This window comes from Artemia sp. Qi Xiang Cuo, chromosome 10, assembly GCF_049724085.1.
Source record: "Artemia sp. Qi Xiang Cuo chromosome 10, ASM4972408v1, whole genome shotgun sequence".
NCBI classification, from domain to species: domain Eukaryota; kingdom Metazoa; phylum Arthropoda; class Branchiopoda; order Anostraca; family Artemiidae; genus Artemia; species Artemia sp. Qi Xiang Cuo.
In genome coordinates, this window is record NC_142803.1 from 44217305 (window position 1) to 44241630 (window position 24326).

At 34.4% G+C, this 24326-nt stretch overlaps 1 protein-coding gene across 1 annotated transcript in view; it reads right to left on the reverse strand.

The window, feature by feature from the left end:
• LOC148947798 (atrial natriuretic peptide-converting enzyme-like) overlaps positions 1–23471 on the reverse strand; it is a 195628-nt gene extending 172157 nt beyond the window's left edge. The window contains exons 1-3 of the mRNA XM_089096239.1: positions 23369–23471; positions 16669–16768; positions 4337–4507 (exon numbers count right to left, since the gene is read on the reverse strand). Coding sequence (XP_088952365.1) covers positions 4337–4507; positions 16669–16716 — 219 coding nt within the window. The 5' untranslated portion in view covers positions 16717–16768; positions 23369–23471. The remainder of the gene's footprint in view (positions 1–4336; positions 4508–16668; positions 16769–23368) is intronic.
• Between the last annotated feature and the right edge of the window lie 855 nt (positions 23472–24326).

A 24326-nucleotide genomic window follows, 5' to 3' on the forward strand; every position in this document is an offset into this window, starting at 1 on the left:
AATTCCAAGCCAGAAAAAAAACGAAAAATTGTTACTACAAACATTATTTTTCTAATACTAAGTCAAGACTAACATATCTATATCATTCTCATTTTGTATTTCGAAAATATTATATGTGATTTTTTTTTTATTTTAAGCATATCTCATGTCATTCTAAGAAATGAAAAAAAAGTTGAAAAAATTTGAGTAACAAAAAAAAATAAAAGCTAAAAAAGGTTCAAAAAATTAAACTTCAAAAAAAGTATAAAAGATATGGGGGGGAGGAGTAACAAAGTTGGGGTATGTGGTATTGGATGTTGGGGGAGGGGGAGGGACCCTTGGAGGTTGAGGTCATTTTGTTATGGGCTTTGGTGGTTGAGGACCTTGATGGTTCAAATCCATAACCACCTCACTACTTGATTTCTGAGAATTTCTAAGGATTGTTCTGGATTTCTATGTTGAAGTTCTTTTCTTGGCGCCTACGACTCTATTAGTTTCAACTTTTTACCATACTCCAATACTAAAAGAATATTTTATATTGGCTGCACTCCTCAATTGGTACTTGTGTATTATACCGACCAAAGCCAAAAAGTGAAGCTAGGTCAAGTCGCAAGATCGCCTTCTCACCGCTAACCATTTCCAAAGACTGGTACCCATGACGTTATTCTAATCATATTCTAATATTTATGTCACGTTGCATCAGACTTACCGTTCCCTCAGACTTACCTTAACGGGTAAGCAATTTCAACCCTTTACCGTTTTCATTCAACCCAATTAAAAAATCCGCTTTTATCCACTTCATATAAAAATATTTTATGTGCCTAGTTAAGACCACTATTGAGTGGTCGGGACATCCCTCCGGATGTCCCGCCAATTCTGTCTGCAAAGGCAGTTTTTCGTCGGGTTTTTCCAGTTTAGTAATTTCTCTCTCTCCTTCGTTTATTTCCCTGTTTTCTCTTTTCCTAGTGTTTCTCTTTTTTTTCTTTTTTTCCTTTTTTACCAATTGATATCTACTGTCTTTCCTGTGTCTCTACTTTTTTTGGTTTTTATTTATCGTTATTATTATAATAATTTGTATTTATTTTATGCTAGTGTTTATTCTCTTTAATCATTAATTCATATATATTGTTTGATTTAGGGTAATATTCATGGTTCTTTTAGTGCTTTATTATTGTGTTGTATGGCCCAAAACAAGCCAAGCTTCTTGGGCCGAATAACTTTTCTTTATGTTTGTAATAGTGTTTTAATATTAATAAAATGATTGATTGATTGATTGATTGAGTAGTTCAAAACACCTGTTACTCAAAAACTAGTTTTTCTAGTTGACACGATTTCACTAACATCTAGTCCTAAATGTGTCGTCTTCGGGTCGCTTTATTTGGTGTTCACCCCATATTGTATATCTTTACATGACTAGTATAACGTGTTTGGTAGGTTCGTGTCGTTGTACGCCTCGTTGTATCCGTCACATGTGCTCTTCAAATATTAATGTAATCGTAGAACGTATAGATGCCTTACTACTAATATAATGCACAGAAGAAAAAAGTAGATAATAATGAGGGCGAGAATCGGCGTGGGCCTAATTCGTTACCTTTAATCCTTCCTTTATGTGTCAGTGCACACAAAATTATCTAATAAAATACCTTCAAATGAAATACCGTGCGTGTGGTATAAAGAAAATTATCTTTTAATTATTTCATACTGCTCTAAATCACGCTACCGACACATTTCAGCGAATCCAAACCACAAAAACTGTAAGCTCTTCAAAGTAATTAAAAACAGTTAATTTTCACAGTATTAAAGCTCTCTTTTGTTTGCAAACCATAGCAAACCATTCAACTATTTAAATCGATTTGTAGTGAAAGTGAAACTCTGAAACCGATAGCAAAAAATGTACTAAAATATCACTTGACAAACTCAAAAGCTCGACAGAAATTTACTGTTCCAGAATATCACTAATTCTACAGGAGAAGGATAAGTTAAATTTATTCCACCTTCTGATCGTTCACCAGAGCAGTGTGTTGCTACTGACATTGTTTTTTCATAGTTGTTTGAAGATATTAATTGATTAATTAATTAAAAAATCAATTAAATTAATTTAAATGAATACTTATGAATTAATTTAAACATAATTAATTTGAATTAGCTCATACATAATCTCGTGTTATTTCTTTGAGCTCAAATACACGCATCCCCGTTAGCTCAGCAGAGATGAAAGATATATGCTTTGAGAAACTCATCATGGAAATTGTACTGTCACTTAAATATGTTGGGAACTATCAGAACTTGCCAAAGTACTTTTTAAGGTACTTTAAAGTGCCATCATAGTAATTTAGCGTACTTTAAGTCACTCACAACTCAAGTGGTAGAAAAGCTGAAATACAAAGGTGGGAAGTTTCTGGCTTCGACCCTCAGAAAACCCCCTCAGTCCCTTAATCGTGCTGTGAAGTCGACTCCTTCCGCGTGATGGAAGCTCAAAAATGATATCTGCAGAGCTCAAGAGAAGTAAATCATCACAACACCAATTTTGCCAATGATTTTCAAAAGCAAACACATATGAGGGGATATTTATCAAAAAGTCTCATCCATCGATCGTTCGCCTATGCGCCCGTTTTTCAACAATAAAGGCCATCTTGTAACTCCTTCAGAGAAAAAGGTTATTATCAATATTGACGATGTATCATTCCTGATCCCGTCTCCTCAAATATTGTTACAAAGACTCATTACAAGAGATAATTGAACAATTGACTGCTATTTCTTGTTCGAGAAAAACAGTTTGTTGGCCCTTTTCGTGTGAGTAAATATTTTTTTTTCTTTTATATTTGGGTTCGCCCCCCCCCCCAAGAGATTAAGGGCATTGAACTGTTCAGAAAAAAACTTTTCCTCTTTTTGGGCCCCTTTCCTGGGGGAACAGTACCACCAAGCTGTTTTAGTTGTTAGGCTCCCTTTGACTTAGAGACTTACAGCCATAAGTTTCAAACTTATCAAGAGGAATCCATTTTTTGGTCTTTTTCCAAGCTCCCTGACATTCTTCTCCCTCTTAGCTAAATTTTTGGTCCCCTTCTTGATTCTTGAGGCTTTCAGGCGAATGAAAATACAAATCTTGGACCATTTCCATACCCCTGTTTATGCCGTAAATAATTTCTGAGACCACACTGGCTGATCATGATAAACAAAAATCGCGAAGAAAGGAAGAAAACGAGGACAAATAACAGCCAGTGAAAAAAATTGAAAAATTATGCAAATATTTCGGTCAAGACCTCCGCTTGACCGTCCTCAGTGCAGAATAAAACTGATAAAAATATAAAAACCAAACCTTGTAACGGTGTAACGGTGAAAGGTTACCCTTTCACCGTTACTAGGAAAGGGTCATCCAATTTTAGTTTCGTGTTTTTATTTTAAGGTTTGGTTTTTATATTTTTATCAGTTTTATTATGCACTGAGGATAGTCAAGCGGAGGTCTTGACTGAAATATTGCATACTTTTTCAAATTTTTTAACTGGCTGTTAATTTTCTTCGTTTTATTCCTTTCTTTGCGATTTTTTGTTTATCTGTTTATGCCACAAATAAAATAAATATTTTTCGGCAAACCGAAGTCTCTTTTCAATTTGTTCTTACGCATTACGGTCCTATTGGCCCAGACTTGCGGTTTTAAGTTTCAAACTGTTCAGAAAAAAAGTTGCTTGACCCTTTTTCGTGTCCCATTCCTAAGGGTTTTGAGACCCAAAACAATTCTTTTTTACATTAGGTTCCTCTTGACCCAAGGAATTACGGCTTTAAATTTCAAACTCGTCAGCGACAAAACATTTTTTGTCTTTTTTTGGGCCCCCGAGCCCTCTACAAGCCTCCCCCTCCAAAAAAATTAATTCTCTTATCCCAGAGAGTGATCCCTGATATTTTGAGCCAATCGGACATCAAGAACTAACCCCCCCCCCTTTTTTTCAAGAATAAAATCTATCTGTGAATGATTGATACGTTGCATAATTTGTGGCCCTTGCCCCAGACGATGGAGGTACGCTGGAACGTTGCTTCTGATGAAACTGAATTTATTTTGTCACTTAAGTTTGCAAAGGCAACCTTATTATCAATTTAACGACATAAAATTAATATTATTTTGTGCTTACCATAAGTTTTATGCTTTGGTTTGAGCTTACCTTTTACTATTCCAAATTTGTCCCCTCTAATAACCACCACCACTTTCGCATATTTCACAAAATCTTTTACATTTTACGCCAAATATTTGAACCAAAATTAATTTTTAGCTGAAAATAATTTGGCTATTTTCTCAATTTTTTTTTACTACAGGAATAAAAATCTTAGTAAATTATTTCTTAGGTATTTTAAATCAAATACTCACAGGTAGCCTAGGGGCAGTGTCATCGGATTTCTGGACTGTGTAGAGTGGCAGAGGGTCTCTTAGTTTAAACGTGCTTTCTGGCTTAAGAACAACGAAGCGACCAGGTATAGCCCCATGAAGTTGGCCTGAATTTAGGCTTCTATCTGAGAGATTCGATGGCTGACCTCTTACCTAAATAATATAGCTTATAGTTATTAGCTCTAACAATAATTGTTAGTCATGGTTATACGTCTGTACAAAAACTTAGCCAATATTTAAATTTGCGGCAATATTTCTGATGAAATGCAAAACATTTAAGGTAGTATTTGGAGGGGGCAGCGGGTCGGACATTTACCCCCTCTAGATTTCGATAAATTCATTTTTTCTTTTTATTTAAAAGTTAAAAAATTGTCCCCTGCCCTAGATTTAAAAAAAAAATATTTAGCCCCCCCCCCCTTACATTTCTGTGAATTGGCACAACTGTTCAGGGTCCTTTTAAACCTCTGAATATTTGGATTTGTTCTAGATATATTTCCGTGAGCTTCTTGGAACAATTCAATACAATAACAGCAAAGAGAATCACTTCTAAGTTAAAAGTATGTTTTGATTCCAATGATTTTTTTATGAATTATTCGCAAACTAATTAAAATACTTCTTATATCCGGAGAGGAAAATAGCCAAGTAATGCATAATGACATATGATCCTCAGGTCTTCCAATACAAATTATATTACATTGTAGTTAAAACGAAATGCAATTCCTGGAAGGATAAGTAACATCACCTTGTTAAAACATGATTGGTTCTTTCGCGAGTAATATTCAGCAGGTAAAAACATCGATAACCTAGTGATTCACGATTTTCATATCAGTTCAGTCAGTTCATTTAAATAGATTAAATAAAAAAGCAGGTTTTTTTAAAACCTGATAGTAAGAAGAAACATTAAAACATTAAACGATTTCTCCGGGGAAATTCCCCTCGGACACTTTCCTCCCACGGAAAATTTTCCCCGTGATGGGAAAAATCCTCCTTCCGCTCCCCATAGGAAACTACCCCGAAAATTTTCCGCATATTTCCCAATAACAAGTAATGTGTGTGAACAATACGGGCAAATTGCGTAGCTTACAGTCCTTTCCTCAGGGACTATGAAGGGCATGTCATCACTAAAAGTATAATCATTGGACCTTTCAACTATGCTGAATAAAATTGCTATCTTAAAATTTTAATCAGACGTGTTTGGAAAAAATCGGGCATGGGAAGGGAATTTATTGCCCTCCAATTTTTTGGTCACTTAAAAAAAGAACTAGAACTTTGATTTCCGTTTGAATAAGATGTCTTCCAATTTTCTAGATACATTGGTTCAATACGAATACTCCTGGGGAAAACAAAGAAACCAAAAAAATAAATAAACACATATCCGTGATCTTTGTTCTGCCAAAAAAAAAATGCAAAATTCCACATTTTTGTAAATAGGAGCTTGAAACCTCAACAATAGGATTCTCTGATATGATGAATATGATGGTGTTAATTTCATTAAGATCACTTGACTCTTTGAGGACGTTTCTCCTTTCTTGAAAATCAGGCAAATTGGCTCGTATCTTTTGATTGGTAAAATTGAACTTAATTAATTTTATATATTTGGAATCAACGTAAAAATTCAATTCTTTTGAGGTATCTATTGTTATCAAAATTCCTTCTTTTAGAGTTTCGATTACTATTGGACAGAGTCACTCCTTACTTATAGTTAGTTGCCACGAACTGTTTGAAAATCGTATAACACAAAACGTTAATTCCAGGGGGTGCCCAAAGGAAGACATGAAATCACTTGATACTGGGCGGCCACACATGTGAAAAACACTTAACAAACAAAACTCTGAACAAAACACAAAAAGGAAATGAAACAATCAAATTATGACCAATATCTCTTATGAAAATTGAAAAAACGAAACAACCAAAAAACATCTATGAGGCAACACTTAAAAGGGTCATATAAGTAAACTCTCTGTTTCTCTGTGATAATAACGTGAATTTCAATTTTGTAATACAATACCCATCGAATATATCGTCTAAAAGAATTTTTTAAATCATTATCAAGAAATCCTAAGATCGATTGACTCAGACACGGCTTAATAAAAGACCTTGAATCCATTAGATTTATTACAAAAAAAAAAAAAAAAAAACACATACAAAATTTGTTTATATCCATTTTTGTTACGTTTTTACGAGTAAGACAAATATTTCGGGGGTGGCGGGGGGTTAAAAGCCCCCCTCTGGGTACGGGCTTGCCGTCCCCCCCCTAAAGTATTTTTCGAAATCCAAGGAGTCAAATTTGTTGTTCTTTCAATTTTTTCATTGATACCACACACACACAAAAAACTCAAAATCTGGGGGAATCTAGGGAGAAATATCTCCCACTTCTCAAACGAAATAAACCTGCTTATGTACTACTAGTATTATTAAGATATACTAGATAACAAGAGTTTGAAGGTATAAGAGGCAGGGTTGAAAGTAGAGGAAGTAGTATTTGAGGAACAAAGTTGCCAAACAGTAGGTAAATAGCGTGCCTCATTTTTCGAATTTCAGAGGTTCAGAGGACTTTCTTCAGTAAAACTGAATTATTGAGTGCAGAAAGAAAATATTTTTAGAAACCTAAATTTAAAGGAGGAGCCAAAATATCCGTTTTTAAGAGGGGGGATTTATATTAGTAAATCAAAATTGAAAAAACATATATGTAACTAATAAATCATTAACTAAGCTTCAAGTTAATTATAATTAGAATCCTATTACAATTTTTATTGTAATTTTTTAATTAATAATTGTAAATTACTTTTCATAGATAATATGCATGTACATACTATATACTAGGGGTAATTAACCAGACCTAACACTTGATTTGTCCTGGGTGTTTTATGCTGTTTGTGTTTGTTTTTTTCGTTCTAAAAATCAGGGTAGTCAAGTTATCCGTTTTGACTTACCACAGGAGTGTTATTATGTTTAAATTTTTGCAATAGATAGGAGAAGCTCATATACATAAATTTATCTAATCCCTACCGTTTTTCCTCATATCCATTATTGAAAAGATTTGTTTTTTCTTTACATCAATTTGATCTGACAATCTAATCTGATAATTTTGCTTGGTGTCAAAATTATAAATTTGAAACTCCAGACAGATGTTGAAATAAACAACTGAGAATAAAATATACGAGTATAAGTAGAGTGTCAATTAAATTATCGGGACTGTCGAAATTGAAAGTATGTAGGGCATATTACTGTTATGGACTAAGTTACAAATATGTCATTGAATATAATGCAGGACGGCAATAAACAGTTTACGCCGCTTCACAATATGTTTGATTCCGAAAGTCCTAGGTCATAACTAGGACTAGAACTTTCTAGAATGAACCCAGAGACCAAAATAATTCCCGAAAGAAGTGGTCAACCTTCAGCTCAGCCCCTATCCATCTTATAGGACTTAAAATACTCAAAGATTTTTGTTTTTTTGGGGGGGGGGGGCTTACACAAAAAACCGGAAAAAGGGCATAAAAATGTGTTTATATCCATTTTTGTTACGTTTTTAAGAGTCAGACAGAGAAGTCTTACTTTCACAAAAGAATCCAGTTTGGTTTAGACTTCTTGCACGGGACTATAGACATTGCTAAGCTTGTTTCCAAGACTTCATTCCGATTCTCGCCCAAACAAGATTTTTTTCCCAATCACAAAAGTTGCAGACGGATGTTGAAAAAAAATCTTTAAAATTAAAGATGGGGTAGAAGTAGATCATAAAAACACTTTTTCGGGCCCCAGCTGTGTTTTAGATTTATTCCTGAACAGTCCAATCACACGAGAACAAAATTTACGTTTCTGGATGGAGAAAGAGTTAGAGATAGGAAATTAAAATAACACCGCTGGTCAAAGTAATTGTCACAGATCTATATCTGGAGCAGTTTCTAGGGAGCAGGGTAACCGCGTCAGCTGCTCTAGTTGCCGCAACTGGGGGTGCCGCGATTTGGGGATGCCCACTCTGATCAAATTTTTCACTTTTAGTCGCCTTTTTTATTATATTTTAGTCGGAAAGGGGTCCTGTAATTAAATTTCCCCGGGTATCGACAGCCCTAGAAACGGCTCTTTTTATATCTGACAGTTTCTTTGACCTAGGACTACTATAACATGACTTTGGAGGAGCTGATCAATCACAATCCTATACTATCGGTCAAATGAAAATGCCCAATGTGATTGAACTGTGCAAATTAATCTCATATATCATTAATAGTTGTCCATATCTGCTATTTAGAAAAGTGCATGTATAAACATCGGGTGTAGTTATAGTATGCAATTATACAAACATTTATAATGATCTTATTCTAATCTGTTCTTCTTGTTAGCAGGCCAGTAATCTTATTCTATGTACTACTGGTGCAGCTATGACACGGACAAAAAATTTAGATTTAAGTAGAGGTTGGAGTTAATGTAGAGTTACATTGATGTTGTGTAAAGTAAAACTGAGTTAAATTTTTTAAACTTCACGCTTTGACTTTACAGATTTTCTTATCAATTTCTTTCAAAGATAAAAAGTTGCTGGAAGGAGCGAAGAAGCATCATTTTGGCTTTCTTATACAAAATTTGAAAAGTAATAAAAGCAAAATTAGTAGACAGAAAAAAATAAGGTCTGAGGGGGGGGATTGGGTCCGGAGGGGGTAGTTGTCCCCTTCCACGCCTTATAGCATTTTACGCCCCTGATTTACTGCCGAGATTTTGCCTTTAAAAACAACAAGACTTCCTCGGCAAGGCAAAAAGCAGAAAAAAAGAAAAAAACTAAAAAGAACTGTGGCTTCAAATGAAAAAATTAAGAAGTTATGAAGATTTAAAGAAAACATAAAATAAAAGCAAAAAACAAGAAAAATTTTAATATTTGATTGATTTCTTCTATTCTAGTCTAGAAACGTGAGATCTCTTTTAATTCTTTGTTGTTTTTTTGTTTTTTTTTTTTTTTTCTGTTCCTCTCCTTTGAATGTACTGCGTAAGGTTCCGTTTTCTAGTTTTTTTTCTACTTTCTGAGATTCGTCATTTAGTTTGTCAGTTTGCCTTTAGATCTTTCCTCTACATAATTCTGAATATGTGAGATATAAGTTTTTAAGCTGAGCAGAAATATCCTGTTCGGGCGCTTAATACATACATAAGAGTTCCGCGCCCTCTTTCATCGAACACGGGGGCATACCAGAGACAACGCTGTAGCACTGCGAAAGCGAAGAGCCCCATGTCTTCCTTGTGTTACTATAATCTGTTTTTTCCCGCCACATCCTATAGAAGTAGGGGTGGATTGTTAAAGCTTGAGAAAAAGTTCTTTCGATGGAATATAGGAAATTGTAGTGTCCTTCTAAAGAGTAAAAAGTGATTGGAGGGCAACCAGCCCCCTTCCCATGCCCTGTCTTGCTACCCAGTCCTCTGTAATTCCCCAATAAATATGATCAAAATTTTGGGATGGCATTTCTGCGCAGAAACGTCAAAAGTTCTAGTAAGTAGGTGATTCAAAAGGCGTTACGTAGCATTTTTATGAGTCTAATGTTTATATCATAAACCTCTAGTCTAGACTAAACACAGTAAATTTCATTACATCATATCGTTTTCTGATATCTCTTCCCGAGATTTTGATAGTAACATTTTTACCGTAATCCTGGAAGTCTAATCAACTTCGTACAAACAACTGAGCGTCTATGAAAGTACTCGAGGCTCATTTCTATGGGTTTTTCCACTCTCCTGGATTACTTCTGTTATTTGATATGTAAAAAAAATAATCAAAATATATAATCAAATTAAATAATATAACAATATAAGGCACTTGTAAGATATACCTCCTACCTAATATTCTTCTAATATGTTTATCTAACGTTCATTCCTATGAAATACACCAAAATAAATTAAAAATATAATACTTTAGAAACAAACTTGGGCTATATATTTGCACATTAGGGGGTGGGGGGTAAAGTATAGCGGGTTTACATGCCTAATGTGTTAGGTACAATTATTCTGCATATTATGTAGTAAGAATTGTTTTCTAACTTTGAACTGTCCAAATACTTTACACCAGCCCCCCCTGACCCCCTAATGTGCAAATATATAGCCAAAAATTATATATTTTCCATATATTCTGTCACTTCTCTTTGTCTTGTCTCACGCTAAGGTGAAAGAAACTAACGAAAAAAAACCGGTTCTATAATGCGTCAATGAATGAACAACTTCAGTGGTAGGGGGTTTATCATTCAAGTACCCAATATAATAAATAGGATTGTCAATATAATCAAATGATTAAACAAAACAACAATATAATCAAATTCTTTGATATTCCGATCATCCGGTGACCAAGTCACTGCAGGATAGCAATGTGAACTGGGTTAGCAAAAGAAAAAAAAACAAAGGAATCAAATTCAGATCATAAAATGTTTTTTAATTACTGAAGTCATGCTGAGTATGAGAAATCAAGTGAAAACGAAAAAATTCAGTATCATGCAACCGTCTGTAGTCAAAGTATAGATGCTTTTAAACTAGAATGGCTCAATCAACCAAAAAACTGCCAAACAGAAAAATAAATGTGCAGGAACGGAGTAAAATTATGGTTTTTCTGCTGTCCCCCCTCCCTCAAAGGAATATCTAGCTCTCAATGTCTCCCAAAAATTAAACATAAATGTTGTTTGGTGTTAAAACAGCAATCTCAGAAGCAGTACAACCAAAGCAAGATTATTAATAGGGTATGAAGAACATTAAAAGAAAAAAAAAACAGTCCTCCTTATTCCATGGTTTTGAAATAGACACTAATCCAAAATCAATCAAAAGATTCTTTTTTGTCTGTTGAATATAATACCCATTTGCACACATGCCAGCAACTTTTTTCATTCTTGCACGTAACGTAAGCAAGGCCGTACCCAGAGGAGGGTTAGGGGTGTTTGAACCCTCCCAAAATGTTTTTTTTTACTCGTAAAAACGTAACAAAAATGCATATAAACAGATTTTGGATGCGTTTTATTAGGTTCTTTTGTGTACCCCCCCCCCCGAAAAAAATATCCTTGAGTAAAAACCCTCCGAAAAAAAAATCCTGGGTACGGCCTTGAACATAAGGAATGCGTATAGTATATGCTCAAGAGCAATTCGACTCCATAATTTAGAAACAAAGCATAAGGCATAAAGCTCCATAAACCAAATACATAACTTGCAAAAACCAACTTGAAGCTGGACCTTATAAAACCTTTCAGGCATTCTATAAACGTTGCATTGGTCTTAGGCAATTTTCTTTGGTGGTCGGGAATAATCTAAAAGTGCCCTATTTCAAGTACATGCTTTGTGTGATATCAATAAAGGAAGCACTTCTTTTCTTCTATAAATTTTCAACTGCTTAAAGGATAAAATATAACTTTATTGAGTTAAGTGTAGCAGAAGTTTAAATGAATTTTCTGTTTTTTTTTGTTTTTTTTTTTTGTCTTAGGAAATTTTCCTTGGTGGTGGGGAATGATCTAAGAGTGCCCTATTTCAAGCATATACTTTCTGTGATATCAATAAAGGAAGCACTTCTTTTCTTCTATTTTCAACTGCATAAAGGATAGAATGTAACTTTATTGAGTTAAGTGCAGTAGAATGTTAAATGAATTTTTTGTTTCTTTTTTTTTCGTTGGCGTTGGCAAAAGACAAATGAAAAGCTTTAATTAGGAGGCAATTTAGCTGAGTTTCATTGATCGTGGGAACTGAGTTATATCTGTTAAGGTGGTAGATATTTCGTTTCTTCGTGTACACCATAGGCATGGAAGCACGGAGGAAGTAGCAGAGGCACGGATACAGAATCGAAGACAGGTTATAAAACAAAAAAGATAAGGACTGGAGGCGAAATGAGGTGCAGTCATTTGCATCACTAAATGAAAGTGCAAACCACCCTAGATTATGTTAATTGTCATGATTGCGTGAGTATAACCTCAAAAGCTACTAAAGAGGCAAATCACATTTTTAATATATAGGTGGACAACTAGGAATGCAGCGGCTATTTGGGTATACTCATTAGCGAAACCATAGCCGGTTTTAGCATCAAAAGACAGATATAATTCAAGAGCCACGTTTTTCCCTAAACATCTGGGTGTATCTGCATGATTTCAGCGTGGTATTTAGGTTATCCTCCTTATGTTGCAACGAAACATGTGGGAGATTCTAATAATGTCTTAACTCGAACGTTTCCTGAATAGATATAGAAGAAGGTGTCAATATAAACCGCGGTTCGCACGGCTTCAGGAGGTAAACTGCAGGATATTTATAGGAAATATTTAGCATGAGATAAAGGGTAGCTAAATCTTAAGCTGCAGGGGCGTGTAACTACAGTTCTGCTATTTAAGAACACAGGAGGGGATTCAGCTTTGGAGGCATGCCTAAAACAGGCCCCGGGCTTAAAGTTATGTACACCTAGAATCATGGAGAGCGGTAGCGGCAGGGTACAGGTGGGCTAATGCCTGCAAAATGTTTTAAAAATGTATAAAATAGGAAAACAAATATTCCCGTTTAAATCTTGGTAAAAACGAAGCTCCTGGTAGCACTTGCACTTGCCTTGGTGGTGGTCAAGCCTATGATAAACATTGCATAGGTCATTGTCTGCTATCTCACCTTAAGTAGCAAATAAAAGTCAGGAGGAAAGACTTCAAGGTTTCTATATATTCTATTGATTGATAGCTCGTAACTGTCAAGCGTTTGCCCCTAGGGCTAAATAGTAAGCTAGCAGAGAGTGCGTGCACAGTACTGACAGATACAAGACCTAATTTTTACATAATGATCATAAAAGAACAGGGTAACCCCTCCTCCCTCTTTTACTTTTGAGCTTCGGTCAGTTAATAACCACATTATATAAATTATAGGCAGTATGATCTTTCCCTATCTCACCCATTGTAAAAACCCAGACCGAGGTGCGAGTGCTCCAGAGAACGTAGAAACATAAGTGACATTAGATCTTTTCACGGGTAGACAAGTCAGAACTCTCCTGAACGCGAAACTTGGCTTCAACATTGGAACACTAAATTTTTAAGAACCTTATTTTAAATTAATTTATTCCAATACATATACGAAAATCGGTAATTAGTAGTGCAATGTTATTATTAGATGTTTTTAGGAATTAAAAGTAGGTTTCGAAGTCTCAAGTTGGTTTCAAAGGCATTTTGAGAAAGTTTCTGTCAAAATACGTGTTCCAGGGTAATTGGACCGCTGATGGCAGATCAAATGAGAGGAGCTGTTTGTACGCGCTAATACAAGAATATGTGGGAGGAGCTGTTTGTTCGCACCGAGAATGAAGAGCCAGAAATTATCAGCGGTAAACTTACTGCTATATCTTTATACTGTGGTTAATAACGGTATGGCATTTCTGGTTTCTGCAAGATAATTTCGTTGAAAATTTCTAAATTTCAACGAAATCAATCAATTCAATTTTTCAAAAATCAAATCAATTTTTCTTAATCAATTGAATATTTTCGAATTTGTTGTTCAATTTCAAAACTATCAAAAACTGATTAAGAAAAAAGAAGCTCATTTTTGGTCTGAAAGAATCAGGAACTGATTTCTATCATTTATTGCACACACCCGGACTACTCACTTTGGTCGGGTAACAGTTCTGACTGTTCACCCTCGCAAGTGGGCACGCACTTCAAGGGTGGAGGCTTTTCATTATCAGATTGGGGCTTTTCAGCTAAACTGGAAATCAATCGGGCAAAGAGAAGCGAATTAAAGACTTTCTCCTAAAATTTAAAAATAAGTAAAAAAATATCACTGTTATCTTAGTTGGCTATATGAAAGATAATGCATATTTTTACAAAATAAAACAACGATATTTTTAAAGTAGTCATAGACATGTTCAGAGGAATTAAAATTCAACTTTGACATAAGATAGATTAAATTTATCCATGATTAAATACACATATAATAATACACTATACTATATCCCGAAATGATCTTTGGCCTGTAAAGAAGGGAGGAGACATTCGAGTCGCTCACTCAGAAAAAAAAGTGACTTACTTACAGAGAGAAGAAAAAAAAATTAAGTATAATTTTCTAAAATTATAATGAAAAGCAGATCATTTTGATGTATATATTTTTCAAAGATTCTGTCTTATATTATTTAAGTTACTATTGGCAACGGTCGCTCTTTGTTTTATTACCACCACTGTATAAAGGTCAAACAGTTCGTGTAACGAACTGTAAGTAAGGAGCGACCCGGCTCAATGGTAACCAAAACTCTAGAAAACGGGTTTTTGATACCAATAGATACATCAAAAGAATCAGATATCAATTCTGATTTCAAATATATAACTTTCAACAAGTTTAGTGCTACCCATCAAACGCGCCTGAGAATATTTGGCTGATTTTCAGAAAAAGGGGGAAAGACCCCCTAAAAGTTATAGAACCTTAATGAAAATCACACCATGAGATTCAGCGTATCAGAAAACTCTATTGTAGAGGTTTCAAGCTCCTATCTGCAAAAATGTGGAATTTTGTACTTTTTGCCAGAAGAAAGATCACGGATGCGTGTTTATTTTTATTTTATTTTTTTTTTCCAGGGGTGATCGTATCGATCCAGTGGTCCTAGAATATTGTGGGAGGACTCATTGGAACGGAAATTCAAAGTTCTAGTGCCCTTTCTAAGTGATCAAAAAAATGGAGGCCAACTAGGCCCCCTCCCACGCTCATTTTTTCCCCAAAGTCACCTGATCAAAATTTTGAGATAGCCATTTTGTTCAGCATGTTTGAAAATATGAAAACCATGTCCTGTAGGATGGCTTAATCCCCCGAATTCCCCGGGGGGAGGGCTGAAAGTTATGAACTTTACCCAATGTTAACATATAGTATTGGTTATTCGGAAGTATACAGACGTTTTCAGTGGGGATTTTTTTCTGATAGTCGGGGAGTGGGTGAGTCGGGGGTTATGTGGGAGGATCTTTCCATGAAGGAAGTTTTCATGGGGGAAGGGACATTGCTATAAAGGGGGCGCCGGATTTCCCAGCATTATTTAAAAAAGATCAGAAATTATAAATAAAAAAAACAAGTTTTTCAACTGAAAATAAGGAGTAACATCAAAACTTAAAACGAACAGAAAATATTACGAGTATGATTGGGTTAACCCCCTAGTCAATACCTCGCTCTTTAAGCCAAAGATTTTTTAGTAGTTTCATAAGAGCTATTGATTCTAATTAACGGCCTTTGTGATTAAGGGTCATTTTTAAAGAACTGGAACAAAATTCGAACTTTAGCGTAAAGAGCGAGGTATTGACTAGGGCGAGCCCCTAATATACGTATTAAAAATATATGATCATAGAAGTTCGTTACGTAAGTTAATTCGTAAGTTACGTATATTTATTACTAATAAAAACGTTCGTAAATAAAAATTAAACAAGTTTCGAGAAAGCCATTTAACCAAATAAAAGTAAAATTAAAATGCAAATTTTGTTTTAATTATTCGGCCTTTGTGATTAAGGGGTAATTTTTAAAGAATTGGAACAAAATTCGAACTTTAGCTTAAGGAGCACCCCCTAATATACCCCCTAATATACGTATTAAAAATATATGAATATAGATGTTCGATACGTCAGTTAATTTGTAAGTTACGTATATTTATTACTAATAAAAACGTTTGTAAATAAAACTAAACAAGTTTTGAGAAAGCCATTTAACCAAATAAAAGTAAAATAAATATTCAAATTTTGTTTTAATTATTCATGCACGGTGAGCCAAAATCATAACCTGCATTAATTCAAAAAAGTTCAAAAATTAAATAAAAAAACAATTTTTTAAACTGAAAGTAAGGAGCGACATTAAAACTTAAAAACGAACAGAAATTATTCCGTATATGAAAGGGGCTGTCCCCTCCTCAACGCTTCGCTCTTTACGCTAAATTAAGACTTTCTCACAACTCTATTTTTTTTAAACAATGAAAAAATTTAGCATAAAGAGCGAGGCGTTGAGGAGAGGACAGCCCCTTTCATATACGGAATAATTTCTGTTCGTTTTAAGTTTCAGTGTCGCTCCTTACTTTCAGTTTAAAATACTTGTTTTTTTTATTCAATATTTAGTAAACAAGAACATAATATTATAAAACAAGAATCTAATATTTATATACTGTGATTACCACGAACGATTTGATAATTAGAAAAAAATATTTTAAATGTCTTTTATGCTCACAATATCTATATTCACATTTTAAAGCATTTATAATATTTAAATATAAACTTTTAAGTCTATTTAAATATTAGTAAAAACAAAATCTTTACATACGCGCATTTTCAAGTGTTTGAATACTAAAAAAAAATTTAATATCAAATTTTTAAATAAATATTTTATAGGCTACTCACAATTTTCTTGTCTGAACTTTTGCTTCTATCTCTCCTTTGTCGACCCATCAAGAATTCATCTGATATCCAGATTAGGTAGCACTCTCTTATTCACAGCTAACTAAAATAGAAAATTTGGTCTAAAATATTATTGAGCGTTTATACTGTTAAATCATTAAACTAAACCAACAGCAAAGGAAAGTAACAATATTTTCTTTCAGAGACTAATTCTGAAAAACAAACATTACTGATTTTGATAATGTCTAGGTTTGTATTTCGGTTCAAATTGAATAGCCACATATTCATTTTGATACGGAGGATCCTGATTTAGGAAATAATGTAGAACACCGCCACGTAATTTTTAGGAAAAAAACCCACCAAACGTAAATTTTTTAAGATATGAAAAACGGCGGTCAAGAATCCCATTACATGTATCTGAGTAAACCATAAAGATGTTATGTACTTCTGAGCTTTCAAAATACGTAATCTGCCATGTCTCAAGAATGGGAAGCTGGGGATCGAGTGGAAATTTTTGGGGTAAATTGAGGAGGGGGAAAAAGACCTCAAATTATGACTCGGGGAAGGGGTAGAGGTAAGTCAAGAGACAATATGTGTATCCAGGTTATCAAAATAGAACATCTACAATATTTCCGAAACGGCTTAGGGGAAAGTGTTTTAGATAGCAAGGGCTAGCACCTTTTAGGCAGCAAGGAGACCTCAAATTTTGTATCGTTTTATATAATTTATAAAATATAATATATAATATAATTTATAAAATATAGAATATAATATATAATGTTTTATCGATGGGTAAGACTAAGGCTAAACGAATTTGTCACCGAGCCACATAAATAGTTTGTACTACAAGCCTTTATGGGACTTAAATTTATTCTCAGTTAATTAGCAAGGGAAATCAAAAGACAGTATTTTCTTCTGGGTTATCAAAATAATATTTCTGCTATGTCTTGGGAATGGCTTGGGGAATCAAGTTCCAACTTTCAAGGAATGTTTGTAGGTTAATTGGACCTCAAATTTTTACTTGAATAGGGATAAAAGCGGGGCTAAAAATGTCTTGTTTCCGATCAACTAAACATTTTTGTACTATCAGTCCTTCTCGGGCATATAATCTATTTACCACTAATTAGAGAGGTATTAAATAAAAAAAAACATTATTTTAAACTGAACGTAAGGAGCAACATTAAAACTTAAAACGAACAGAAATTATTCTGCATATGATAGGGGTTGTCCCCTCCTCAACGCCTCGCTCATTACGCTAAAGTTTTTTATTGTTTTAAAAATAGACTTGTGAGAAAGAGTCAAACTTTAGCGTAAAGCCCAGTTTATTAAAATAACGCATCAACATTGTCTTGAAGACGGCTTGGGAAATTGGGTTGAAACTTTCAGGGAGTTTGCGAGTAGAATAAGAGGACTTCAAATTTTATGTTGGAGAAGAAGACTAAAGGACAAAAACACTTTTATTTTCAAAACATAGGTTCGCCTGAAAGCTGTGCTGGGAACAGGATCAATGATTTTTCCTAGAAACGCCTGAGTCAAATTCCTACGCAAAGAACAAACTTAAAAACATTTTTCTTTCGCCTGAAAACAAGCAATTTGTCTTTCTTTTCGATCGGTCAGAAGCATAATTTTTTCGTTCAGCCCAGGCCAAGAGGAATTACACGACCTGGAATGTATTTAATCATCCCGCATCAAAAGACCGGAACATTCATGACGCCCATAAAATGACAGTGAATTCCATGTCTATAAACGACTCGACCATTAGATTCCTAAGATCCTGGGCCAGGTGGAACCCTATACCACAGTTTATATAATTAGCAGTAAGTTTACCGCAGATGATTTCTGGCTCTTCATTCTCGGTGCGAACAAAAAGCTCCTCCCACTTATTTGTGCACTTATGGATTAGTGTGTTTGCGTCAATCAGTGAGAAATGATTAGAAAGTGCATTATTCGTAATTGCGAAAGTAGAAAAAAACTTGGTGAGCCGACCAAGTGGTTTGCAACTGTCCCATCTCACAGGTATGACTTAATTTAAATAAAAATTATGAAAATATATTATTTATATACTTTGTACTCAAGTGTTTTGCCTTTTTATTATTTTATACAAAAGGGGGCGGGGGGTTGATGAAATTTGTGAAAATAAGGATTTTTTTTCTTCTTCTAATAACTGGTGGAATAGGTGTGATGGTTTCAGGGGCGGATCCAGGAATTTTTTAGGGGGGGGGGCGTAAAATAGGTTGATCCGATAAACTAGCGTTAGGAGTAAGTTTAATTAATGCAAACTTACGTTAATTAGGTAAATTAAACTACTTTAGACTACTTTAGGGGGGTACCCCGCGCCCCCCCCTCTGGATCCGCAACTGGATGGTTTATAATTTTTTTTTTCACGTCGTGATATTTAATTTCTCAGATTATAGTTCCTGTGATACTTTAAAATTCTAATTACCTGTTTTGGCGGAGAGCCGAGATAAGAATAGTTTCGTTTTCAATCAATGTTTTCGTATGAAATAGGAGGACCTTTCCTGAACTTTAAACAATAAACACCTGTGTTTGAAAATCTTTGCACTTTGTGAATTTAGATAGCGATAAGGGTTCCTGATTGAGACCAATTTTAGGACTTGGGTTCTAATTATTGGTTGCTGAGGTAATCTATTATAGAGTATTCTTCCAGTTTGTTTACCAGAAAATAAATAAAATACATTTCTTACTGCTGAGTCTGTATAATCTTAGACCTTTTACGGAACAATCTCCAAAATATTTCTAAAACTATTTATATGCAGTGTTACAGCCATACCAATTATTCTCCTTTCCCTTTGTATTCTTTAACAATAATTTCTGGTCGTTTTGAGTTTGAGTTATTGTAGGCTTCTATTTCTACTGATCTTAAGTTTAATATGGCCTTTACTTTTCTTAAAAAAACTTTTTGTTTCGTAAAGTTTTCGTAGTATATATATATATATATATATATATATATATATATATATATATATATATATATATATATATATATATATATATATATATATATATATATATATATATATATATATATATATCGGCGCGTACAAACAGCTCCTCTCATTTGATCTGCCATCAGCGGTCCAATTACCCTGGAACACGTATTTTGGCAGAAACTTTCTCAAAATACCTTTGAAACCAACTTGAGACTTCGAAACCTACTTTTAATTCCTAAAAACATCTAATAATAACATTGCGCTACTAATTAGCCTACCGATTTTCATGTATGTATTGGAATAAATTAATTTAAAATTAGTTTTTTTCAAAATTAGTGTTCCAACGTTGAAGCCAAGTTTCGCGTTCAAGAGAGATCTGACTTGTCTACCTGTGAAAAGATCTTATGTCGGTTATGTTTATAGGTTCTCTGGAGCACTTGCACCTCGGTCCGGGTTTTTATAATGGGTGAGATAGAGAGAGATCATACTGCTAATTATATAAACTGTGCCCTATACAGACATGCGAGAAGTGAAGTTTGGTGAACATAGAAGGAAATTATCATTTTCTACGGTCCAAAAAAGACTTAAAACTGAATTTGCGAGAAAAGTGATTATCAAACAGTTCGTGGTAACGAACTGTAGCCTAAGTAAGGAGCGACCCGGCTCAATAGTAACCGAAACTTTAAAAAAAGGAATATTGATACCAATAGATACATGAAAAGAATGGGATTTTTATGCTGATTTCAAATATAGAAGTTTCATGAAGTTTAGTCTTACCCATCCAAACTTACGCACCTTATTTTCAAAAAAGGGGGAAACAACCCCTAAAAGTCTAGAAATTTGATGAAAATCACACCATCATATTCAGCGTATCCGAGAACCCTACTATAGAAGTTTCATTTCCTATCTGCAAAAATGTGAAATTTTGTATTTTTTGCCAGAAGAAGCTCACGGATGCGTGTTTATCTAATTTTTTTCCCAAGGGTGATCGTATCGGTCCAGTAGTCCTAGAAAATTGTGAGAGGGCTCATTCGAACGGAAATTAAAAGTTCTAGTGCTCTTATTAACTGACCAAAAAAAATTGGGGGGCAACTTGGCCCCCTCCCACGCTCATTTTTTTTCCAAAGTCACCCAATCAAAATTTTGAGATAGCCATTTTGTTCAGCATATTCGAAAATCTAATCAATATGTCTTTGAGGATGAGTTAATCCCTCAAAGTTCCTGTGGGAAGGGCTGCAAGTTATAAACTTTGCCCATTGTTTACATATAGTTCTGTTTATTGGGAAGTATAAAGGCGTTTTCAGGAGGAATTTTTTGGTGGTGGTGGGGGGGTCGTAGTAGGGGTTACAGGGGAGAATCTTTCCATGGATGATATTTTCTTGGGGGAGGAACATTTTTATGAAGGGGGCGCCGGATTTCCCAGCATTATTTAAAAAACGACCAGAAATTAAATAAAAAAAACAAGTTTTTTTTCAACTGAAAGTAAGGAGCAACATTAAAACTTAAAACGAACAGAAATGATTACGTATATTAGGGGGTTTTTCCCCTAGTCAATACCTCGCTCTTCACGCTAAAGTTTTTTTTTAGTACTTTCAAAAGAGCTATCTATTCTAATTAATTGGCCTTTGTGATTCAGGGGTTTGTGATTCGAACAAAATTCGAACTTTAGCGTAAAGAGCGAGATATTGACTAGGGGTCAAACTCCCTAATATACGTAATAAAAACATACGAATATGGAAATTCGTTACGTAAGTTAATTCGTAAGTTACGTCAGAACAAAATTTCGAGAATGCCATTTAGCTAAAAAAGGAAAATTAATATGCGAAGTTCGTTTTAATTATTCGTGTACGGTGAGCCAAAATCAAAGCTGCACTAATTCAAAAGCGTTCAGAAATTAAATAAAAAAACAAGTTTTTTTAACTGAAAGTAAGGAGCGACTTTAAAACTTAAAACGAACAGAAATAATTCCGTATATGAAAGAGGTTGTCCCCTCCTCAACGCCTCGCTTTTTACGCTAAGGTTTGACTCTGTCTTGCAACTTTATTTTTTAAAACAATAAAAAACTTTAGCGTAAAGAGCGAGGCGTTGAGGAGGGGACAACCCCTTTCATATACGGAATCATTTCTGTTCGTTTTAAGTTTTAATGTCACTCCTTACTTTCAGTTAAAAAAGCTTGTTTTTTGATTTAATTATATTCAGAGACAGCATAAAAAATGGCATCTAGTGGAATGTTAACTTTATTTCTAGGTCAATAATATAAACTGGCCAATATTTACCAATTTGATTATTCATTTAGTTTCTGTTCGATTGAAGTTTCATTTATTCATCCAAAGGAATGTCGGTTCGGTTTAAATTTGACTTATCGTGTGAAATTATTTATTCTCCTTTACTCTCTCTTAGGTTTTAATACCTAGTGAAGAGATCTTAGGCTCTTCACTTTCTTTTAGGAAAATATTTTGTGAATTTTTTTTATTGATTCATAAAAGAAACTATCATGGTATTCAATCGTAATAATGTAATTTTTGTATTAGAATGGTTTCAACAACAAAAAAAAGAAATTGCAGTAGCCTACTTTATATGCATTTTTGACTATGGTTATTTTTTTGTCAATTATATAGTGTTTATCTTTGATTTTGCCTTGTAAATATCACAAACTGATTTTAAATATGACCCTTGGTAATAAACGAGAGGATCCTGGACCATTTCCGCATCCAGGGGTGTATCGGGTTTGAACTACCCCTCCCCCAAAATTTTTGTTCGACACATAAAGAAGTAATAAAATCCATATAAACAAATTATGATACTTGTGTATTATACGCCACTAACTCGAGCGCTTCATTTAAATAGAACCTCTTTCTTTGACGCTCAATCCTAGTGATACATCACAACACAAAATATAATGAAAATATAATACTTTAGAAAGAAATTTGGGCTATGTGTTTGCACATTAGGGAGGAGGAGGGGGGGGTAAAGTATAGCGGATCTGCCTGCAAAATGTATAAGCTGCAATTATTCTGCATATTATGAAACAATAATTGTTTTCTGACGGTACTGTTGTATTATCTGTGACACATGCCCCCCCCCCTTAACGTGCCAATACATAGCCCAAGTTATAGCCTATATTTCCCATCTATTCTGTCACTTGTCTTTATCTTGTCTCACGCTAAGCTGAAAGAAACTAACGAAGAAACCGGATTGGGTAAATTTCTACCAAATCATATTATTGAGTTAGGAATAAAGTGAATACACCATTCGATGCCTTTTTTTATGCTGATTAGGAATATAATAATCATTTCTATCGGAAATGAATTTCAGCCCCCCTTATATATGCCAATTAAGGGTTAAGTTAGGCTGTAGAAATATATACACTGAATCGCCATATATAGGGGGGGGGGTGAAATTCATTTCCGAAAAAAATTACTATTATATTCGTAATCAGCATAAAAAAAAGGCATCGAGTGGTATATTCACTTTATGCGTAAGTCAATAATATGATTTGGTAGAAATTTACCCCGGATTGTCTTCGAGTTTTAGACAACGTAAACTTGAGTGAGTGGCGTATAATACACAACTGCCCAAATTTTGATGTATTTAAAAAAAGTTTGTACCCCTCCCCCCCACGAAACAAAATCCTGGATACGGCCTCACCCGGGTCTATTGGTAAATCGGCCCCAGCTTAAGAGTTCGACTAGTCACAAAAATGCGCGCTCTTTTTATTTACATCTAAATCCCTTTAAAGAATGAATTTTTACCTAATAGGAGCACAGGTGAAAGTCCTACAATGTATAGTATACAGTCGCTTATAGAACCATTGAAAATTAAACCTGCTTTCAATATCAGAGTTATACGTTCGGGTATAAGTGAAAAACTGAACCTCGATGAGTTATTTCGGATAAATTAAAACCGTTACTCGGTTTTTATGATTTTCTTTCCTTTTCTGCTTTTTTTTAACAAAGGAATAAAACGGATAATCTGACAAGGCCAGAATATCATTTATAAACACGAATGATATAAGAATAAACAAAAGAACAACATAAAAAAAATATTTGATTGTCCTTTAGGCTAAACCGTGATACCCAGCTGTCAATAGATCATCCATTTGTATACAAAGTTGTTGGCAATGGTTGAAACTTAAACCATTCAGGACAAATTCGATTTACTTATATCAACCAACCACGGTATCTCCTATAATGTTGGCCCTGTAGTTTTCTCCTTTAGTTCCTTCATCCTGTTTTATTAATTCCCATTACACTTTCAAAATAGTCCAGTGTTCCCACTTATACAATCTTTTCTCTAGATTTAGGATTATCCCGCCTACAGGTGAAAAAATCGTTGATGTAGCTTTTGATCTAATCCACATTCGTCAGGATATTTGGTCAAGGCCTCTTTTGGTCTAAGGCTTATTCGTCACGGCACTTTTTGACAATACATTTTTGGCCGCCATATTTTCGCACCAAGGCGTCTCTTCCTCACTTTTTTTTGCATGAACGTTTTGGCAAAAGTCTTCTTCGTCTTACCTTAGAAAAGTAAGAGGCTGCTTCTTTAAGTAAGAAGCTGATCGGCCCAATTAGTAACCAAAACTCTAAAATAGAATTTTGAAAACAATGTATCCATCAGAAGAATTAGTTTTTATGATTATTCCAAACATACAAAATTCATTAAGTTTAATGTCACCCATTGAAAGCGAAGAACATGAGAAAATTTGCCAGA